General features: G+C 43.8%; 1 protein-coding gene across 1 annotated transcript in view; it reads right to left on the bottom strand.

Moving 5' to 3' along the window:
• The window catches only part of LOC135210744 (M-phase phosphoprotein 8-like), a 317,022-nt gene that overhangs the window by 135,346 nt on the left and 162,027 nt on the right, over positions 1-19,649 (bottom strand). The window contains exon 2 of the mRNA XM_064243573.1: positions 520-631. Coding sequence (XP_064099643.1) covers positions 520-612 — 93 coding nt within the window. The 5' untranslated portion in view covers positions 613-631. The remainder of the gene's footprint in view (positions 1-519; positions 632-19,649) is intronic.

Raw genomic sequence — 19,649 nt, 5'->3', positions numbered from 1 at the left:
CATCAAGTTGATATCCAAGAAAGGTTCCATTTCCTGTTTGGACCATGTGAGCTATCACAGTGCTGTACTGTCAGTGAGTTAATGAACATGAAATAAAAAGTAGTAAATATCATCTGGAAGGTAAAACTTATAGCTCCTCCTTTTTCTTGTGGAAAATTGCAACTTACATATTTGCACTGTCTCCCAATACCAATCAGAGAATTGAAGTGATACAAGGCTGGAAATTAATAGACAAATGAAGTACAAAGTAATACTACAGTTTTCTTTGAAATTATTGTTTGAGTGATTTCTGTATCAGTTCCTTGAAAAGTTGTCTAAATCTGTAACCTCCTACCCTTCAAAAAATGTGGACGTCAAAATAATTTAGGTTGAACAATCAGGGAACCATGTGCTACCTTCCTTTTAAACTGAGTAGTATATAAAACTGTAATACTGAAAAATGAATGAAAACATTGAACATGGTGGTGTAAGGTAAATAATGATGGTGAACAATAACGACAAAAAAGTATCCTATCCTACCTGTCCCTCTTGTCTCACATCAAGTATTTTTTCCACATAGAAGAACTCTCCTTGGTTTGAGGCTTCACTTCCTGATGGACCACTGTCACTCATCCTTGTAAGTAACTGTTTCCTGAAACAAAAAGGGGAATAAACAGTTATGTGTCTAATAAATTTTGTTTATTGTCTTATCCAAATTATCCAATTATCTCAAAGGATTTGTGTTATGAATGAAAAGTACAGTACTGAGCCTACACACTGGCAATGCTGATGTAGAAGATTATCAGTGCTTGTAACATTATTCCTCATAAAGTCCTGAACTGAGCAATTCCATATCATACATTCAATAGCTAAATTGAAGACATGATATTTACTTCAACATTTTAATTGCATAAGCAATGTATTCATATCTTTCCTTCCTTTTCCTGTTGATACTCATCTCTCTGCATATTGAGGTGATGCAATGGTATACAGTGGTCCCTCCATATTGGCGGGGAATGCTTACTAGACACCCCCATGAATGTTTAGAATCTGCAAATAGTTGGATCCCCTATAAAAATGCTGAAAACGGCCTATTTTGGTAGATAAAACTCAAGAAAAAGCCACTAAAAATTTGTATACTACCTGTTTTTTTAATACAGTAGACCCTTGACTCACGAACACAATCCGTTCCTAGACCTTGGTCGTGTTCCAAATTGTTCGTGACTCGGAGCTAATTTCCCCATAAGGTTTAATGGGAATAATATTAATTGGTTCTCGACCCCTACGAACCAATATATATTATGTATATTTTGCCTTATTTTACACAGATAATGTAAAAGTCAGTGTAAAAAACCTTAATATATCTAATAATATAATTTAAAATGGTAAACTAACACTATAAAAAAGTTTGTAAAGTGAACACTTACTATGACTGGCGAGACTTCTGGCTTGACGGACAAGAGAAGAGGAGGGTGGTGGGTGGGGAGGAGGTTATTGTGCGGAAGGAGACCCTCCCCCATCCAGGTCGGGGAGATCTCGTTCCGGAGATTCAACTCTTCTAGGTTTTTTTGGTGAACGTTTAATCACAAACTTATCCAATGTCTGTTGCCTTTTCCTTCCTTGCATAACTTTTCTGAAATGGCTCATTAAATTTTCATTGAGCATATTCACGATCCTGTTCGTAACAATTTTGTCCGGATGATACAATTCAAGGAAGCACTGGACATCATTCCACTTTTCCAATGCGGCTTTTATCACATCACTGCTGACATCTGTAACTTCCTCCCCAGCCTCCTCTTCGTCAGTTGATTGCTCCCGAGCAAGTTGCTCCTGCTGCTCTTTGTGGAGTTGAACAAGTTCGTCCGCAGTCAAATCTTCTGAATGTTCAGCGACCAATTCTTCAACATCTTCGTCGTTGACTTGTAGACCCATACTGTTGCCCATGGACACAATTTCTTGCACAATCTCTGCATCGAAGCCCTCAAAGTCACGGACAGTTACGCACTGGGCCAACAAAAGTTTCCCGCCACGCAGAATTTAATGTGCGGTACGTAACTTCAGTCCATGCGTTATCAATGAGGGTTATGCAGTGAAAAACATTAAAGTGCTTCTTCCAAAATTCTTTTAAGGTTAATTTTGTCTCTTCAGTTACACGGAAGCATCTGGAGAAGAGCGCCTTCGTATATAATTTCTTAAAATTGCTAATGACTTGTTGGTCCATGGGCTGGAGAACAGAGGTCGTGTTGGGTGGAAGGAACTTGAACTGAATGAAGTCATGTTCACTGCAGTCAGCCAAGTACGAAGGGTGTGCCGGGGCATTATCCATGATCAGAAGGCAACGCAGGGGTAGCTTATTCTCTGTTAGGTACTGACTCACGGTCGGCGCAAACACTTCATCAATCCACTCCATAAACAAGTTCCGTGTCACCCATGCTTTTGTATTGGCCCTCCACATTACAGGCAGTCTGGCCTTATTTACGTTGTGCTGCTTAAAGGCACGCGGGTTATTTGAATGGTAGACAAGTAGCGGCTTTAGTTTCAAGTCGCCACTTGCGTTTGAGCATAACAAAAGCGTAAGCCTATCCTTCATTGGCTTGTGGCCTGGGAGCGCCTTCTCTTCTTGGGTGATAAATGTCCTGTTGGGCATCTTCTTCCAGAAGAGGCCCGTTTCATCACAATTGAAAATCTGTTGAGCGACGTATCCTTCGGCCTCCACGAACTCGGCAAACTCAGTCACGAATGCCTCAGCAGCAGCCTTGTCTGCGCTAGCAGCCTCACCATGCCTAATTACAGAGTGAATTCCAGTTCTTTTCTTGAAGTTATCAAACCACCCTTTACTAGCCTTAAAATCATCTGGCGTGGCACTAGTAGAAGGAGTTTCCTTCAGCAAACTCTGATACACTTGCCGAGCTTTCTCGCAGATGATCGGCTCGTTTACACTATCACCTGCCATCTTGTTTCTCATGTACCCACTTCAAAATTATTTTTTCTGCCTCTTCGAGGGTTTGCGATCTCATCTTGGTTAGTACTGTCACTCCCTTCGCAACATTTGCTTCTTTAATGGCATCCTTGTTTTTTCAAAATTGTCGAAATTGTCGACTTGGCCATCTTGTACTCACTTGCGATATCGGTCACGCGAACACCACGTTCAAACTTTTCTATAATTTCTTTCTTTATTTCAATGGTTATCTTCCTCTGCACCCTCTTCTCACCATCACTCTTCACTTTCTTACTTTCACCACCACTCTTCACTTTCTTAGGGCCCATTATGAAGAAAATCACAAGTTTTAGCGCAAAAAATGCTAAGCGAATTGACGAACGTCTTGTACACAATGAGATGAGACAAAGAGCGATGCGTGGGTGACGCCGTGCGTGGGCGGCTGGAGGATGGCTGTTCCCATGGCAACTCAAACGCTCTCACGTGTGCTGGGCGATTTCGCGCATTTTTCAAATGTTTGTGTCTAAAAATTAGTTTGTGAAACAAAGTGAATTGTTATTTTCCAGAAATTTCCAGCATTTTTCAAATGTTCATGTCTCAAAATTAGTTCATGACCCAAACAGAATTTTTATTTTCCGCATTTTTTTTTGTTCGTATCTCAAAGTTAGTTCGTAGGTCAAGGGTGAAATTTTACCTATAATTTTGGTCGGGGATCGAGTTGTACGTGGGTCAATGCGTTCGTGAGTCAAGGGTCTACTGTAGTTTTATCACAATAAATGGCAATTTGCCAAAAATTGCATTTTTCCTAACTATACAAACCTGAGGTCCTTTACAATAGGAAGGTAACTAGCGGCAGCTGGAACAGTCGTAAGCTTCGAACAAGGGAGTTCGGTAGTTAACTGCTGTCCGACAGTGCGCGCGCCGCGCGACTGGGAGGTGAAGAATCACCTTTGCTTTAGGCCCAGGAAAAACACAGAGTGAGGGGTGGCATTAGGTGGGATTATGTGTAAAGGACCTCAGGTTTGTATAATTAGGAAAAATGCAATTTTCGACAAATTGCTATTTGTTCCGATACGAATACAAACCCTCGGTCCTTTACAATAGGAAGACTCACTTCTTGGTGGGAGGAATCTGAGTCTTAAGAACAGACTGGTGTTCGCCCAACCTTGGATTCCCTCCCTGGTCATAAGAGCAGAGGGAGGGATCCTAGCCTCTGCCCAATGATCGGGGTATGTACCGCAGGATCAATGGTCAGACCTCTGGACCCAAGTAATAAGAGGGAAGCAAGCATACCTCTTAAAACTAGCAAGCAAGAACTTGTTCCTATTGCAAGAGGCAATATAAAGTCATGGGTTTGTCTCTTGTTGGCTTCCACTTCCCCCCCCCTTGTTGGGGGAAGTGGTGGATATTCGCTCCTATCCCTAATGAAAAGGATAAGATAGGGCTCGGTTGAGTAGCTTACCTGCATCTTATCCTGCTCCAGCGAAGTGACAACCACGTCCCTCTGCCCACAGGTAGAGGGGGAGAAAAAGATGGGGAAGAGAAGCCACTCACACTCTCATTCACTCATCCATTCATGCAGTCACACCAGCATTTGATGCTGTTCTGTCCGCTCGGCTGCTGGGTAAGCCACACAACGTGTTGAGCAGCCACCACGGGTCCCAAGGAAAAAGTGTCCAAGGACCTGTGGGTAATATCCCGAAGGTAGAAGGAGGTGAAGGTGGTCTGGTTAGACCAGTCCCCTGCCTTCAGGACCTGCGCCACGGAGAAGTTCTTGCGGAACGCAATGGAAGGACCAATACCTCTGACTTCGTGGACTCTCGGACGAAGGATACGGATGTTGTTGCTACCATCAGCTTCATAAGCCCTCCTGATCACCTCACGCAGCCAGAAAGAGAGTGTTCTTGGATACTTCTTTCTTGGTCACCCCGGTGCTAATGAAGAGGCGTCGACACTCAGGCCTGAGGTGCCGAGTTCTCTCCAGATAGCGCCGTAGCGCCCTCACAGGACAAAGCAGCATCTCATCCGTATCGTTGTCGGTGAAATCCATTAGGGAGGGGATTGTGAAAGACTCGAACCGGTCGTCAGGGACCGAAGGATTCTGAGTCTTCGCTACGAAGTTTGGGACGAAATCGAGCGTCACAGATCCCCATCCCCTGGTATGTTTTACGTCGAAGGAAAGACCATGAAGTTCCCCAACTCTCTTTGCTGATGCCAGGGCCAGCAAGAAGAGGGTCTTGAGGGTCAGATCCCTGTCTGATGACTTTCTGAGTGGCTCGAAGGGTCTTCGAGTCAGGCTCCTAAGGACGAGAGTCACATCCCACCCCAGGGGCCTGAGTTTCTTGGGTGGGCAAGACCTCTCAAAGCTCCTCATTAGCAATGAGATCTCGAATGAATCTGAGATATCCACTCCCCTCAGTTTCAGGACCAGGGCCAGGGCGGCTCTATATCCTTTGACTGTGGGGATGGAGAGGAGCTTGTCTCGGCGAAGAAAAACAAGGAAATCCGCTACCTGCTGAAGAGTGGCTCTGAGAGGAGATAGACCCTATTTACGACACCAACCACAGAAGACGGCCCATTTTCCCTGGTACACAGCTGCAGAGGACTGTCTGACGTGTCCAGCCATCTCTGTTGCTGCTCTGCGAGAAAAGCCTCTCGCTCGCAAGAGATGGTGGATAACAGCCAGCCGTGAAGATGTAGAGACTGGACTGTCCGGTGGTACCGTTCTATGTGTGGCTGGACGAGAAGGTTGTGCCAAGGGGGAATCTCTCTTGGTGCTCCTGCAAGCAGAGCCAGCAGGTCCGGATACCAAATGGCCTGGGGCCATTTGGGAGCCACCAGGATCATCCTGAGATTCGGGGTGGCCAGCACTCGGCTGATCATCTTGCGAATCAGGCAGAACGGGGGAAAAGCGTACGCGAAGAGGTTGTCCCACGGGTGTTGAAGAGCATCCTCTGCAGCTGCCCATGGATCCGGCACGGCTGAAAAGAAAACCTGAAGTTTCCTGTTGTGCCGGGTAGCGAACAGATCCACTACTGGACGCCCCCACAGGTTGAAGAGCCTTTCTGCCAGGTCTGAGTGTAGGGACCATTCGGTCCCTATCACTTGATCCCGACGGCTGAGCTTGTCTGCTACTACATTCCTTTTGCCTGGAATGTAGCGGGCTGACAGCTCTACTGACCCACTCGTGCACCTGCAGCGTCAACTGGTGCAACGGGAGGGACACTAGGCCCCCCGTTTGTTGACGTATGCCACTACCGTGGTGTTGTCGCACATCAACACCACCGAGTGTCCCATCAAGCGATCCTCTAGGTGTGCGCCCCATCCCTCGGTGGACGCGTCTGAGAACAGCAACATCTCTGGGGCATGGATGGATGGATTATGAAATTTAGGGACAAGCCCAAGCACTGGGACCTATTATGGTCATTCAGTGCCGTAATGGAATTAAATAAATAATCTGATAATTAATGAAATGTAAATGAATGTGATGATAATCTGATGTGAATGAAACTTAAAAATGTTATTGTCATGATACAATAAAGTTTTATACATACTTACCTGGCAGATATATACTTAGCTATAGACTCTGTCGTCCCCGACAGAAATTCGAATTTCGCGGCACACGCTACAGGTAGGTAGGTCAGGTGATCTACCGTCCTGCTGCTGGGTGGCAGGAATAGGAACCATTACCTTCTAGAACCAGATTTTCTCTTCCACCTGTCTCCTGTGGGGAGGCTGGGTGGGCCATTTATCGTATATATCTGCCCGGTAAGTATGTGTAAAACTTTATTGTATCATGACAATAACATTTTTATACATTCAACTTCCCTGTCAGATATATACTTAGCTGATTAGCACCCATCAGTGGTGGGTAAGAGACAGCTATTTACTGATTAGACAGGTAAACAACATACGTTGTAGGAAATAAATCAATAAAACCTTGGTTCCTATGTGTTTAGACGAAGGGTCGGCTTCCTAGCTATTGCTAGTAGTCTGCTTCGTCTCAAGAGCCTCAGCGAGGATGTGACCTATGGCTAAGAGTTCTTGTAGATCTGTCAATGGGGTCTTATCCACTTACTCGACAGAATCTGATGGTCATTTGTCAATGGGGTCTTATCCACTTACATGACAATACACCTATGCCTAGTGGCATAATTAAGGAGCACAACACCGATCCCGATCACCTGATCCTAACACGAGGGTTTGTGCTTAGTTTGAAAAGAGCTATCCCCAAACTCCTTTAAACAACCCAAAGAAAAAACACTATGTTAAATAAATATTAACTCACTTACTTAAGGATCAGTGTCGGCTCCCTATCCCAGCAATGTATCCGTAGACACGAATAACCAAGAGAGAAGGATCTCTCGTAGGTTAACTTGACCTCCTTCGTGCAAATGGAAGTCAACACAGAGTTGACTTCCTTCGTGCAAATGGAAGTCAACACAGAGTTGCATCTCCCACAAGTTACAGCTAATATGTCCTTCACGACATATTGTTATGGAATGAACAAGAATTCATAAAAGCTCGCACTTCAAGTGCTTTTAATTCTCAGTTGTTTGAAGGAATCATCAAGTTACTCATGAAGTGCTTTAGCGATCACACTTGTTTCAAAGAAGACCAGGGCTTCCTTTGAAATGGATCTCTTCTGGATGAAGCCTAGAGCCTGGCTTGCTCCTGGCTGGCGCCTGGCTGGCTCCTCCCCACTTTGCTGGAGCTTCGAGCTTGTTAGTCTCGAGGATGTCTGGCGATGTCCACATCGGACACTCTTATCTGTCCGAATTATTCGCCTCTAGCGCATCTGCGCCAGGTTGGAGGCCCGCTCTTTCTCCTCATCAGACAATGACAGTGTTTCTTGGGACTGTCTGCCTCTGGCGTTTTTTACACCTGCTTTGGCATTTGGCGCCTGGTTGGCGCTACATTGTCCGAAAGTCCTGAACATCCACAATAGCTTATCAGGAGACTGGAGAAGGGTAGAAGAAATTCTTCCACTTTGAGCTTTTGGCCTCTCCGGCAAGGGGAGGTGATTGAAGTCAGCTACATCCAGTAGACGATAGGAAATCTAACAGTACGAGAGATAAGAGTCTTCCTCCGAGGAGGATCCTTCTTGAATACTTCCGTTGCTAACGAGATCTCTTCTTACATGTTGATGAGGTTTCTCGTTGCAGAATCTTCCCTATCCTTGCCCGAAGGAAGGGAAGGAGCCTGGAAGTTGAAGGAGACTCCGAGCTGAAATTGGGAGGACTCCTGATTTCTAGCTCTTTACAGTATCCCTCTGAACACTTTCTGGGAAGCATTTCGAGCCCTCATCGCATTCCAAAGACTCTTTAGGCAAACGTATAAACCATTTCTTCTTCTGTAGATGAAAACGTAAGTACCCTGCCTGGACAACGAAACCTCTATCTGAAAGCGTTGAGTCAGGAATAGAGGGTTTTAGTTCTTTTGCCAGACATACTATGCTGTCAAGAACCCATTGCCGAGTCTCCATAGAATCTGATTCGAGATTCCAATGCACAAAAATTCACTTGTCTTCTTGGTCGTTTAGGACCAAGAGAAACAAAGAATTCCCTCATAAAAATTTCTCAAAGAAGTTTGATGAGGAGCAGTTCCATCTTGACGGAACACGGAATCTGAGGCCCAAAATAGGATCCCATTCAAAGTACATGATATCCTACTCTTGTCGTATAGAGGTATCGTATAAGATCCCGAAGATCTTAATTCTCTGCTATCTCTAATTCTCCTTGTAGAGACAGAGTATAGCCTTTTCCTGCATTCATTGATAGCAGAAAAATACAAAGGTGATTCTTCCCCCTGAAAGGGAAGAAAGACCGCTATGAGGTTCACAGAGGTATCGGAAGAGGACAGTTTCCCCATTCCATCTAGCACGATCTGCAGCAATTCTATGCCTTTTGCATGACTCTTGTCCTTTACCTTGAAAAATCCTCTCATTCATGTTTATTTCTGGTCAGTCTGCACGCAGACAGACTCAGAGTGGAGAGGTTTTTCAGGTCTATTTATAATAGATTCTGATAGAATATCCAGACTCTCTTGGAAAAGCCTTCCGAAACATGCTGAGAGAAGAACGTGACCTCTGTGAATCCAACCTCTCTAAGGCCAAAATGAGGCATTCATCCTCTCTTCCTTTGACGCCCATTTATCTTAATATCTGTTAAGAATTTATAACTAGGGGAAAAAAGACTAAAGTTTATTCCCCTTTTTAAATTAAAGATGGCGTATATTGCTACCTCTCTTGGTTCGAGGAAAAGGAAGCAGTCTATAGGAAGCCTGTTCGTCTTCTACCTTGCGAAGAGATCTATGAAGAAGACTTTCCGCAGGTTCTCAACTCTTTCCAATAAATGTTAGACATACGTTAACAGTTATTAGCGTCGATCGAGAAGGTTCTCACGGACGTGCAAAATCTTGCATCGAACCTCTAAGGATCGTTACGTTCCGTGTCTGTTTTCCAAATAGGTTCTCTTTTGTTAACGCGAACAGGGGCGAAAAAAAGAGATTCTCGATGCTCCTTGCGATATGATAGAGTCGTGGAATTGGCCTAAGTGATTAAAATAAATCATTTCATCGTTCCTTGTAAGCGACCCCTTTCCGATTAGACGGGTAACGAAATCAGGAACGAATCTTGCCGTTACCGAGCCTGTTGTCTGATAGGCTACTGGACCCTTAGGTTAATAACTCGCTAAAACGAGAAATTATCTTGGATGGTGCTTCTGGCGCATTGCGCCAGGCTGGCGCTTCTAATTCTTTTTAGGTTATGTGCCAGAACATCTGTGCCTTTATGGTACCCGGCATCCTTTCACATGTTAATTCCGTTCTTAGTAGGAAAAAACTTTTATAGACGTAGTATAGTTTATTCAGGGAAACAACTTCTGCCACGAAGAGAATGTTTCCCATCCGACTCATCCATCTTCTCCTGAGCAATATCCGATTCTAATAAGGTTGTGTGCGTTTCTCGAAAGGATGAGAGAATTATATTATATCGTGCTCTGCCGTATTAGAATTCTTTATAATACTGTCACATTGTGGTAAACAGCATTAATCTAGGAAACCTTTGTAAGGATACTAGGAATTCTGTAGTTAACCTCGGTATGTGCATAAGACTTGACCATACCGTAGTCTTAAGGTGAATTCTCTACTAGTACATTCTTTCCTCGCCGAGGCAGAGAGAGAATGGGAATTTTCTATCTTCGTTCTTTTCGTCAATAAGACAAATTAGTGTTAGACAAAGGAGATCCTAATGAGTAGCAAGGATCTAAGAGAATCATTCCAGTTTCCTATTACTTGGACATAAGGCCGTAATATGCGCCTCTATTACTTGAAGGAGCCTCTAACAAGTCTTGTCCCATTCCAAACAATTGCAAAGCTCTCATTCCGAAACCGGTTTGCTGCATATAACTCTAGAAGAGGATGATTTATAATCCTCTTAATAGAAAAGAACTAGGAGAGGGAGAGTTGGCAGGACTCCCGAGACTCGCCAAACTCTCGCCATAAACGGGCTGCTAAGGTCTTGTAATCTGAAAGACCTGCACCCTTCTTGACTTCCGAGTCTAATATATCTTCCATCTCTTGTTCATAATGTTGGGAGAAGAGTGAGTCACCTGAGGAGAGAGCCTCTCTTCACTAAGTGAAGGGCTTTTAAGCAGTACCCGTTCCATCCTGATAAGGGCTACGTTCGCCTGTGCGACATCTTGAATATCTGTCAGGTGAAGGTTGATCTGGCAAAGAATGTCTCTCCGAAATAAACCCCCATGACAGAGATGAAGTCGCTCTTGCGACCACTATATTCCCTGTCATGAGAAGTTTGTTCTTGCTAGAAACTTCCCACAATCTCAGTCCATCCTGACACGGGCGATGGCCGGCTGTGCGACATCTTGCGTCCCTGTCAGGAAACAACTAATCTTGTGACAAATCTCAAAGAGGATTGGTGAATTCTATCTCCAAACACTAAGAAGCTGGAGATCCTGGAGCCTGGCGCCTGGGTGGCGCCTGGCTGGAGGCGCCTGGCTGGTGCTTGGCACCTGGCTGGCGCCTGGGAGGCGCCTGGAGCATGGCTGGCGCCTGGTTGGCTCCTGGCTGGTGGCTGGAGCCTTTTTGTGGCTCGTTCTTGCAGCCTGGGTCAGAGAATCTCTTATACATAAAGAAGAAGTGCTGTAAGAATCTTATAATTCGACAGTCCTTCCCTTGTTGGAAACGTCGTCTTCTGAAATTTCCTTTGAGTAGATCAGAAAGAGGTTGATCCCTTTTATCGGATAATTATTCCGTAGCCCTCCCCTTTTCTTCTGAATGAGAAGGACTTCTAATCTGTGAGGGACTGAGTGACTTCGCAGCTCTATATTGGAAAGCATGAGATGTTTCAGTCTCTAAAGGATCCCCGTAGACTGGTGATTCTTGCCCAACTGGCGCCTGGAGCCTGGTGCCTGGCTGGTGCCTGACTCTTCTTTTGGCAGGCTCCTCGCGTCTGTTTGGATCCTAAATTATGGTTTAGTCTCCTGTCCGATATCGGAAATCCAAGTAATTACCTCCCTGTATTAAGGTCCCCCCCAATGGAGGCGAACCCGAATCTTGAAATTTGGAAATGTTAAAAAACTTCCCGTTTCTGAGGGTTTTTTAATCTTGGATTCATCTTTCATGAAAAAATCTACGTCGGATTTGAATCTTATTCCTTTACCTTTATCCGCCCCAAGACGGATTAATAAATAAGGGGAACCACACTGGATTTAAAGGGGATTGCCTTTCCCAATGGCTATCCTTGGCAGTCCCCTTGGGATGTTTCTACAGAATTCCTGCCGAGGGGACCGCCCCTGATTTCGGTGGGGGTATTCTCCAATAAACCTCCATACAGCTTTCGACATTCCTTCTCCTCTGGGCCAGGGAGCTTGAAAGAGGTCTAGGCCTGGGAGCGAGACAGAGCCAATCAGACGCACCCTCTATTGCAAAGGGCAACACTATAATCACTTCTTACCTTTTAATAGCTCGCATTTCGAGCTATAATCCTTTATCTTCAAATTGCACTATGAATTTGTAGTTCTGTGAAGTAAAAAGGTGATGAGGATACAAAACTACTATTACTATTAATACTCTAACTGCTCGTTAGTACAAGAGCTATTAAACTTCTAAAAGAAGCGTTTATAGTAATAAGCTTTTCTCTGACTTCCTAAAGGAGGAATTTAGTTTATATTCCTCAATCAAATTACAACATTTATTAAACGTATTATGAATAAATATTAATATTTCCCTTTCTTGCAAACTATGTGAGTGTCTACCGAAAACTTCGGTAGTTACAAGTCATCTATTCTTCGAAATTTTCGAAGAAAATTCATTAAAAATTTAATAAAAGTTAATAAAAGCTTATGCCGAACCAAAGATCCAGTACTTCCCTGTAAAAGCCAGCCCAGAAGATCAATGGCGATGAAACACGAAAATCAAGTCAGGAGGTACCGCAAACGTATGTTTACCATACGGGCGACAGAGAAAATCTGGTTCTAGAAGGTAATGGTTCCTATTCCTGCCACCCAGCAGCAGGACGGTAGATCACCTGACCTACCTACCTGTAGCGTGTGCCGCGAAATTCGAATTTCTGTCGGGGACGACGGAGTCTATAGCTAAGTATATATCTGACAGGGAAGTTGAATGTATAAAAATGATATTGTTATGATACAATAAAGTTTTATGCATACTTACCTGGCAGGTATATATATAGCTGTATTTTCTGAAGTCCGACAGAATTTAAAAAACTTCCGACACACGCAGTGGTCGGCCAGGTGGTTAGTACCCATTCCCGCCGCTGGGAGGCGGGTATCAGGAACCATTCCCATTTTCTATTCATAATTTTTATTTCCACTGTCCCCTGAGGGGAGGTGGGTGGGTACTTGAATATATATATATCTGCCAGTTAAGTATGAACAAACTTTATTGTATCATAACAATATCATTTTGCTCATGAACTTACCTGTCAGATATATATATATAGTTGAACCCCACCGTTGGAGGTGGGAAGGGACAGAATAGAAGGATTTTGGGACACAAATGCATGCAGATGATTTACATCTTGGTTCCACCTGTTAGCATAGCCGACTTCGTGATTACTGTCACCCAAGTCTGCTTCTGCTTTACTAGAGTTGCCAGCGAGGTAGAGACCTATAAAGCTGGTGCACTCAGATGATCTGTCAACAACGGGGGCGTGACCACAATGTGACTAGACCATATTGACCATACATGAGGGCTAAGAAGTAAAATAAATATATATATATAATTATATATATCACCACCTGACCAACCTAGCCAAAGTTAATGTGTGTTAACTAAGGCTTCAGAGTTAAGAAGTCGCCGTTGTCAGCGACTCCACAACTAAATTAAGAGCTCTTCCTAACCATTTTCTACAGGATAGGATGAGTAGTACTTCTTGCCCCCAAGATTGTGTCTGCAGACACGTATGGCCCTAGCGAGCAGCAGATCTCATATGCCATCTTCACATCTCGCAGGGAGTGTGAAGTGAACCCAGAGTTGCTTCGCTAAAATATGGTACTCAGGATGTTGCTGAGTGCCATGCTCTGTTGAAATGCTTCCGAGGCCGCGCCCTCACCTCGTGAGCATTCAGATAAAAAGATTTCAAATCTTTGTGCAAACACAATGAAGGAGCATTTTTTTTTTTTTTTTTTTTTTTTTTTTTTTGAAAGAACTCCTTAACCCTAAAACCAGGGTGTACATCGATATGGGCAAGTCTGGTCTTTTTCGGAACACTGCAGATTGCCCGACTGACTTCGACTTTCTTGATTTTAAGTAGATAAAACTTGAGAGACCTGACAGGGCACAGGACTCTCTCTGGCTCCTCCCCACTAACTTGTGCCATCCTTGCTTCCAAGATCCTGGCCCAAGGACAAAAAGGGTTTCCATTCTTAGGCCATAACGAAAGGCTTAGAGAGCACACCTCCTTGTGTTCTCTAAAGCCAAAACTTGTGACGATGGCTTTTAAAATCTCACTAACCCTCTTTGTCGTATCTAGGGGTAGGTTAGAAGAAGGCCTTCCTGCTCACATACAAGAAGTTAACAGGCAGGAGAGGTTCGAATGCTTTGACATCAAGAACTTCAGACTACGTCTAAGTTCCATATTGAAAGCTTCGATCCGGAAAATGCACAGTCTGTACTAAAGTCAGGTGTGAACGAACCAGTTGACCAGTCAGACGAATCAAGGACAGCAAGGCTGTACCTGAAGGACCAAAAGGCACTATTCTTAGCTGAAGGATGAGTGTCTGGACTGCCTGGGCGATTCAATCTAAGCAAACCTTGGGGGTGTATCAACGCAACCCAACGTCGTCGCAATCGACTTCGTCAATAAGAAACTCAGGGCTAACTACATGTCGCCTGATCTCGCACGAGTGTCTGACTCTGAGAAAACAGGGCGAGACAAAAAGTAGATGGTGAGCTAGAATCGAGATTCCACAGACCTCAATGATCGTGAAGGTCTTTGTTGTTTGACAGATGCAAATCTGTCAAACAACATTCTCTGTTGTCTGTTCGCACTGGCAGAATTTCAAAACTCTCGGCAACCGCTAGACCACTGGTAGTTCAGGTGATCTCCCCCACGTTCCCGTGGCGCTGGTACTTGGAAACTAGTATTCCCGTTTTCCTCAGATTTTCTCTGAACCCTGTCTCCTGAGGGGAGGGTGGGAAATTTAATTATATATACCTGCCAGGTAAGTATGCATAAAACTTTATTGTATCATAACAATATCATTTTTATGCATGACACTTACCTGGCAGTATATATATAGCTGATTGACACATTTGAAGGTGGGTCACAGACAGCAATATCGCATAATTCAAAAATTAACTAATTTTTTAATTATTTATTAAGTTCCTTACCTGCTAAGGTAGCTGACTTCGTAGGTCCTGCCTCTTAGCCTGCTAAATCTTAGTAGCTCTCAACTAGGATGTGACCTGTTTGTTGAGAAAGCTAACAACAAGGGTCTGACAACTGGACGTGACCAATTTGTTGACAGGAAACCCTAGCCCTCTCTTACCAGGGGCATTCATGCTAGGATAAGTTAGACCACCTGAACCACACACAAAGCTAACGTAACACATTACACTTCACATACTGAAGAGGAAATAACCCTCTCAGACAACATAAAAAGAACACCACTTAATTAAAATACCTAGCATGTTAGTAATCTATCGAGACGATTCGTACGGACTTTTGCAATCCTGTAACGAACCTCTAGATGATCGTTACATTCTACGCCTGTTGTTATAATAGGCTCTTTCTCGTAAACTCGAGCAGGGACCGAGAGAAGATACTTCTTTAAAATATGAGAGAGCTGTGGAATATCAGAGTTGATGTGGACCACTGGTTCCAAAAACTCGTTCGAGGACTGGAGGGACGACCGAATTGCATTTACTTCTTTCAGATTAAGATCCAGGACATCTGAAACACTATCCAGATGTCCGGCACCTCCTTTCATCATGACGCACTGAGAGATGTTCAGAATAATTCCTAGATCTTGAATAATATTTCAGTTTCCCGGTAGTAAAAAACTGTGGTCTGAATTGCAGTCTATTCGGGGAAACAAACTTCTTCAGGAAGGAAATGGTCCCCAGCAAGCTCATCCATTCCCTCCCCGAGTATGCTTACTTCCCTATAAGGCTGCGCTTTGCCTAAGCAGGAGAGCATATAAAAGTGCAATGTTGCGGTAGACTCGTAGTTCTATACCGTGCGGTAACGAGCACCGAAAGGATTAAGAGATAACTCTGTTGAACATAGTAAGGCAAAACTAATGCAACGTTTATTCATTCACGTAAGAAATCCCCTCAATCTTAGGCTAAAGTCCGTGATTGTAGGACAGAGATACAGTTAGTCAGTCAATCCCGCAGGAGAGACGTAACCGCCAGCACAGAGATACGGTTAGTCAGTCAACCCCGCAGGAGAGAGAGACGTAACCTACCGCGCATGACCGCGCACGATCTGTTACTGGCTCGGTTGGAACTTGGAACTTGGACAGTCGGTGGCCATGGTCAGACACAGCAGCAGCCAGCAGCTTACGAACGTCGTCTCTTAACTTTATGTCTGGGTTGCCAGCTACCCTATTCTACGAAGAAATAGGTCCGTTATTTTTTTGAACAAAAAGAGACTCTCAAGCTGGTATATTTAAGCGAAACAGAAAACGCTAAATATATAGATGCGTTTGTGTCGTCAGAACACTACATACAAACGGTAAAAGATAAATCGGAAACTCCTGGAAGGCTGCAGGGAGTGACGATTAAATGTCCTTAAAATAGTAGACAATAGACCTCTCGGTTGCCATCCGAAGAGGCAACTACAGCAAGCGTGTATGACTTGAACCAACCAGTAGTAAAATAACGCAAGGCAAAAAAATTTTATTATATCACAATAAAGTTTGTTCATACTTACCTGGCAGACATATATATAGCTGAATTCGGAAATACAGCTACATACATATCTGACAGGCAAGTTTCATGAACAAAAAACTTAGAGAATCGAAGCGACAGCTCAAGCTTCTTAAGATACTGGACATAAGCGTTCATTGACGTAGTCTACCAGCTATTTCTTGTACGAGTCTGCGAATGAGGAAGGAGAGCTCTTCCGAACCTTGTCCTTATTCGCTTACGCAATATCAAGTTAATGAGATGTTTGTCAATGAGAACTAACCCATTAACGGTACAGAGAGATATTTTGTCAATGAGGGGAGACCCACTTACTTGACAAAACGATAGTATATTGTCAATGGGGGAAAGTCACTGAATTGACAAAACGTAATCCAGGAAGTCGAGCCTTTTATTTTTCGATTCCCGTCTCAAACAAGGAAGGGACAAGAATCCTGTTAAGAGACTGGGCTTACGGTAGGTAGAACGACGATGCTCAATCGGCATGGAAGTCTCGACTAGAAACTAAACAAAATCTATCATCTGAAAAACCCTTTCAGATGGTCTAAAAAGTTTCTTAAATTTATTGGCAGTATGGCAAAGGAAGTCCTGTCTTGCGCGTTCCTGAAGAGCGTCCTTTTGATGAGTGCCTTTGCAAGAATCCTACCTGAACGTTGCCGAAAAAAAAATTAAAATCCTGACGTTCAGGACGTCGAGCCTTTACATAACCCGTAACTGTCTTAATTCTCAAAGTCTTGACTGAGGTAGAAGAAACGAGATCTTCCCTTGAGCTTTCCTTAACTCCATCCACCTTTGCGAAAAGCAATATAATATTGACAGAGACCTCTTGAATTCACGAAACCCGAGGTCTTGCTGGGTTTTCGAAGACGAAGTTCTGTTCACTTTCTTGAGGCTCAAATCTTAAACAAGAGCTTGAAGAGTTCAACAGAAATTCCTTGGTTTGCGCGCGGAGTTCCAACTGGCAGAGGACGGCTCGGCGTCATGGGCGCGCTCGGCGTCCACTGGCGAGGACGCTCGGCGTCCTGGTGCGCGCTCGGCGCCACTGGCGAGAGACGCTCGGCGTCCAACTGGTGAGTGCGTCCATCCGAGCGTACGCTGTTCAAGCCGATCGTCCAAATAAGCGTGCAGAAAAAGCGTCACGCTCCTGACAGGCGTCAAACAAGCGAGAGAAACTGCCTTCTTTTTCCTATTTCTTGGTGGAAAGAAGTACACGTGATCAGGCAACTTTCGCCTTCTACTTCTCACTGAAACACATAACGAGGGAGAAGGGACGTGAAAGCGTCCTCTTATATAAAGCTTCTTAGAGGGCGAGGAAGTTTCCCTTATCCGAGAGCTACCAAACCCTTTGCTCGCGGGGGAGGACGCCTTCGGAGGACGAAGGAAAGCAATCTTCAGGATTCGTTGCATGTGGCACGCACTTTGGCACAGTTTCTGGGGATTTTCATCAGGAAAACCTGACGAAGGCACGCCAGATCGGTGGGGTTCCCTGTAACCCTCCTTCGGCTTTCGACATGCCCTCTCCCTTGGTTCTGGGAGTTCGACAGAGGTCTAGACCTAGAGGCGTTATAAGGCCGATCTGACGCACCCTCCACTACACAAGGGGCACTGTCACTGCACTTAGCCACTTCATATTGCTCTCTAAAGCAAGCACTTTCGATTCTAAGTTAGCGAATCGAAATAGTATAAGAGAAAGGGCAATAACCTCTACAGACACTGTTTTAGGGCCCGAAGGCAACATTACAGGGTAGGCGAACAAAAACAGAAGTAGAAACTCTTCACAACAATGAAGGAGAGCGATCACCTCTCGCAGACATAGTCATAACCCGTAGGCCATACTACAGCGTTAGGCAAAATAAAGTCTACCGGAAGGTTAGCAGTATCACTACCCTGACTTTCGTAATTGATTAATTGCGTACATACTAAACAAACTTTTTTCCTTACGGAATTAAGACAACGTTTACTGATTAATTGCGTACATACGAATCATACTTTTCCTTACGGAAATAGACATGTTTACTGATTAATTGCGCCCTCCAAGTGCGGAACTACCGAAGCTTTCGGTAGCCACACCCTATCTTTGCAGACAACACCCTCTGAAACTAGCCTAACTAGATTCAGATATCTTATGCAAAAATGAATCAAATTCAAATCAATTTAAGATAGCGTATGCCTAGCCACAAATCCAAGTAAATAAATTAAAAGACAATTAGGATACTTAGCGGCAAATGAAGTTTCCAAAATCCTAAGCCGGAGGTACTGAAAACAGGTGTTTTCAGTACCGGCGACAGAAAATTTATGAATAGAAAATGGGAATGGTTCCTGATACCCGCCTCCCAGCGGCGGGAATGGGTACTAACCACCTGGCCGACCACTGCGTGTGTCGGAAGTTTTTTAAATTCTGTCGGACTTCAGAAAATACAGCTATATATATACCTGCCAGGTAAGTGTCATGCATAAAAACCTTATTTCATGAAAAAAAAATTATATAATTTTTTTATATTAAATTACAATTAAAAGTATAACTGCATACACTTGTGTCTATTAGGTGAAATGTAAAATTAAATATTAATAAAATAAGTCAAATTTTATAGTATATATCAATCTCTTTTAAGAACTTTACAAGATTATTGACATCAACATCATCTCCTAAAATATAAGAAAGTTGTTTTCCTGAGAGACCGAATTTCCTGCGGGCAGCACCATACACTGGGCAACAAACCAGAATATGCTCAATTGTCAACAGGCAGCTACAGCGAGCACAGACTGGAGCCTCACTTCCTTCAAGTATAAAGCTGTGTCTCAATCAGGAATGGCCAATACGAAGTCTCGTTAAAACAGTCTCTGTCCTCCTGTCTCTATGAAACGAAGACTGCCAAAAATTCAAATTAGGTCTGATTGCCTTCAGCTTCTTGTTTCTGGCAAGGAGGTTTGAGGACCATCGCTCCTGCCATTTGTGGCGGATATAGCTTCGAATAGGAGACTTCATATCAATGTATGGAACTTCATGGATATCCAGTGATTTTTTATTACATACTCTTTTTGCTGCTCTATCAGCTTTTTCATTACCTTTGATCCCTACATGGGCAGAAACCCAGCAGAACGAAACAGCTTTGTGTTTGCAGGAAATTCGAAACAGCCACTCTTGAGCTTGGAGAATCAAAGGATGTGATGTATTGCAAATATTAAGACTCTCCAAAACACTTTTAGAATCCGAATATATAACAATTTCTTCTTCTCGGTACGATGAACAATAGCTAATGCTCTATTAATGGCAGAAAGTTCTGCTGTATAAACTGTAGCCGAATTTGGTAGTTTTGCA

The sequence above is a fragment of the Macrobrachium nipponense genome, chromosome 4 (assembly GCF_015104395.2).
Source record: "Macrobrachium nipponense isolate FS-2020 chromosome 4, ASM1510439v2, whole genome shotgun sequence".
Lineage (NCBI taxonomy): Eukaryota > Metazoa > Arthropoda > Malacostraca > Decapoda > Palaemonidae > Macrobrachium > Macrobrachium nipponense.
Note: the sequence above shows the minus strand (reverse complement) of the source record. Positions and strands in the feature narration are given on the sequence as shown.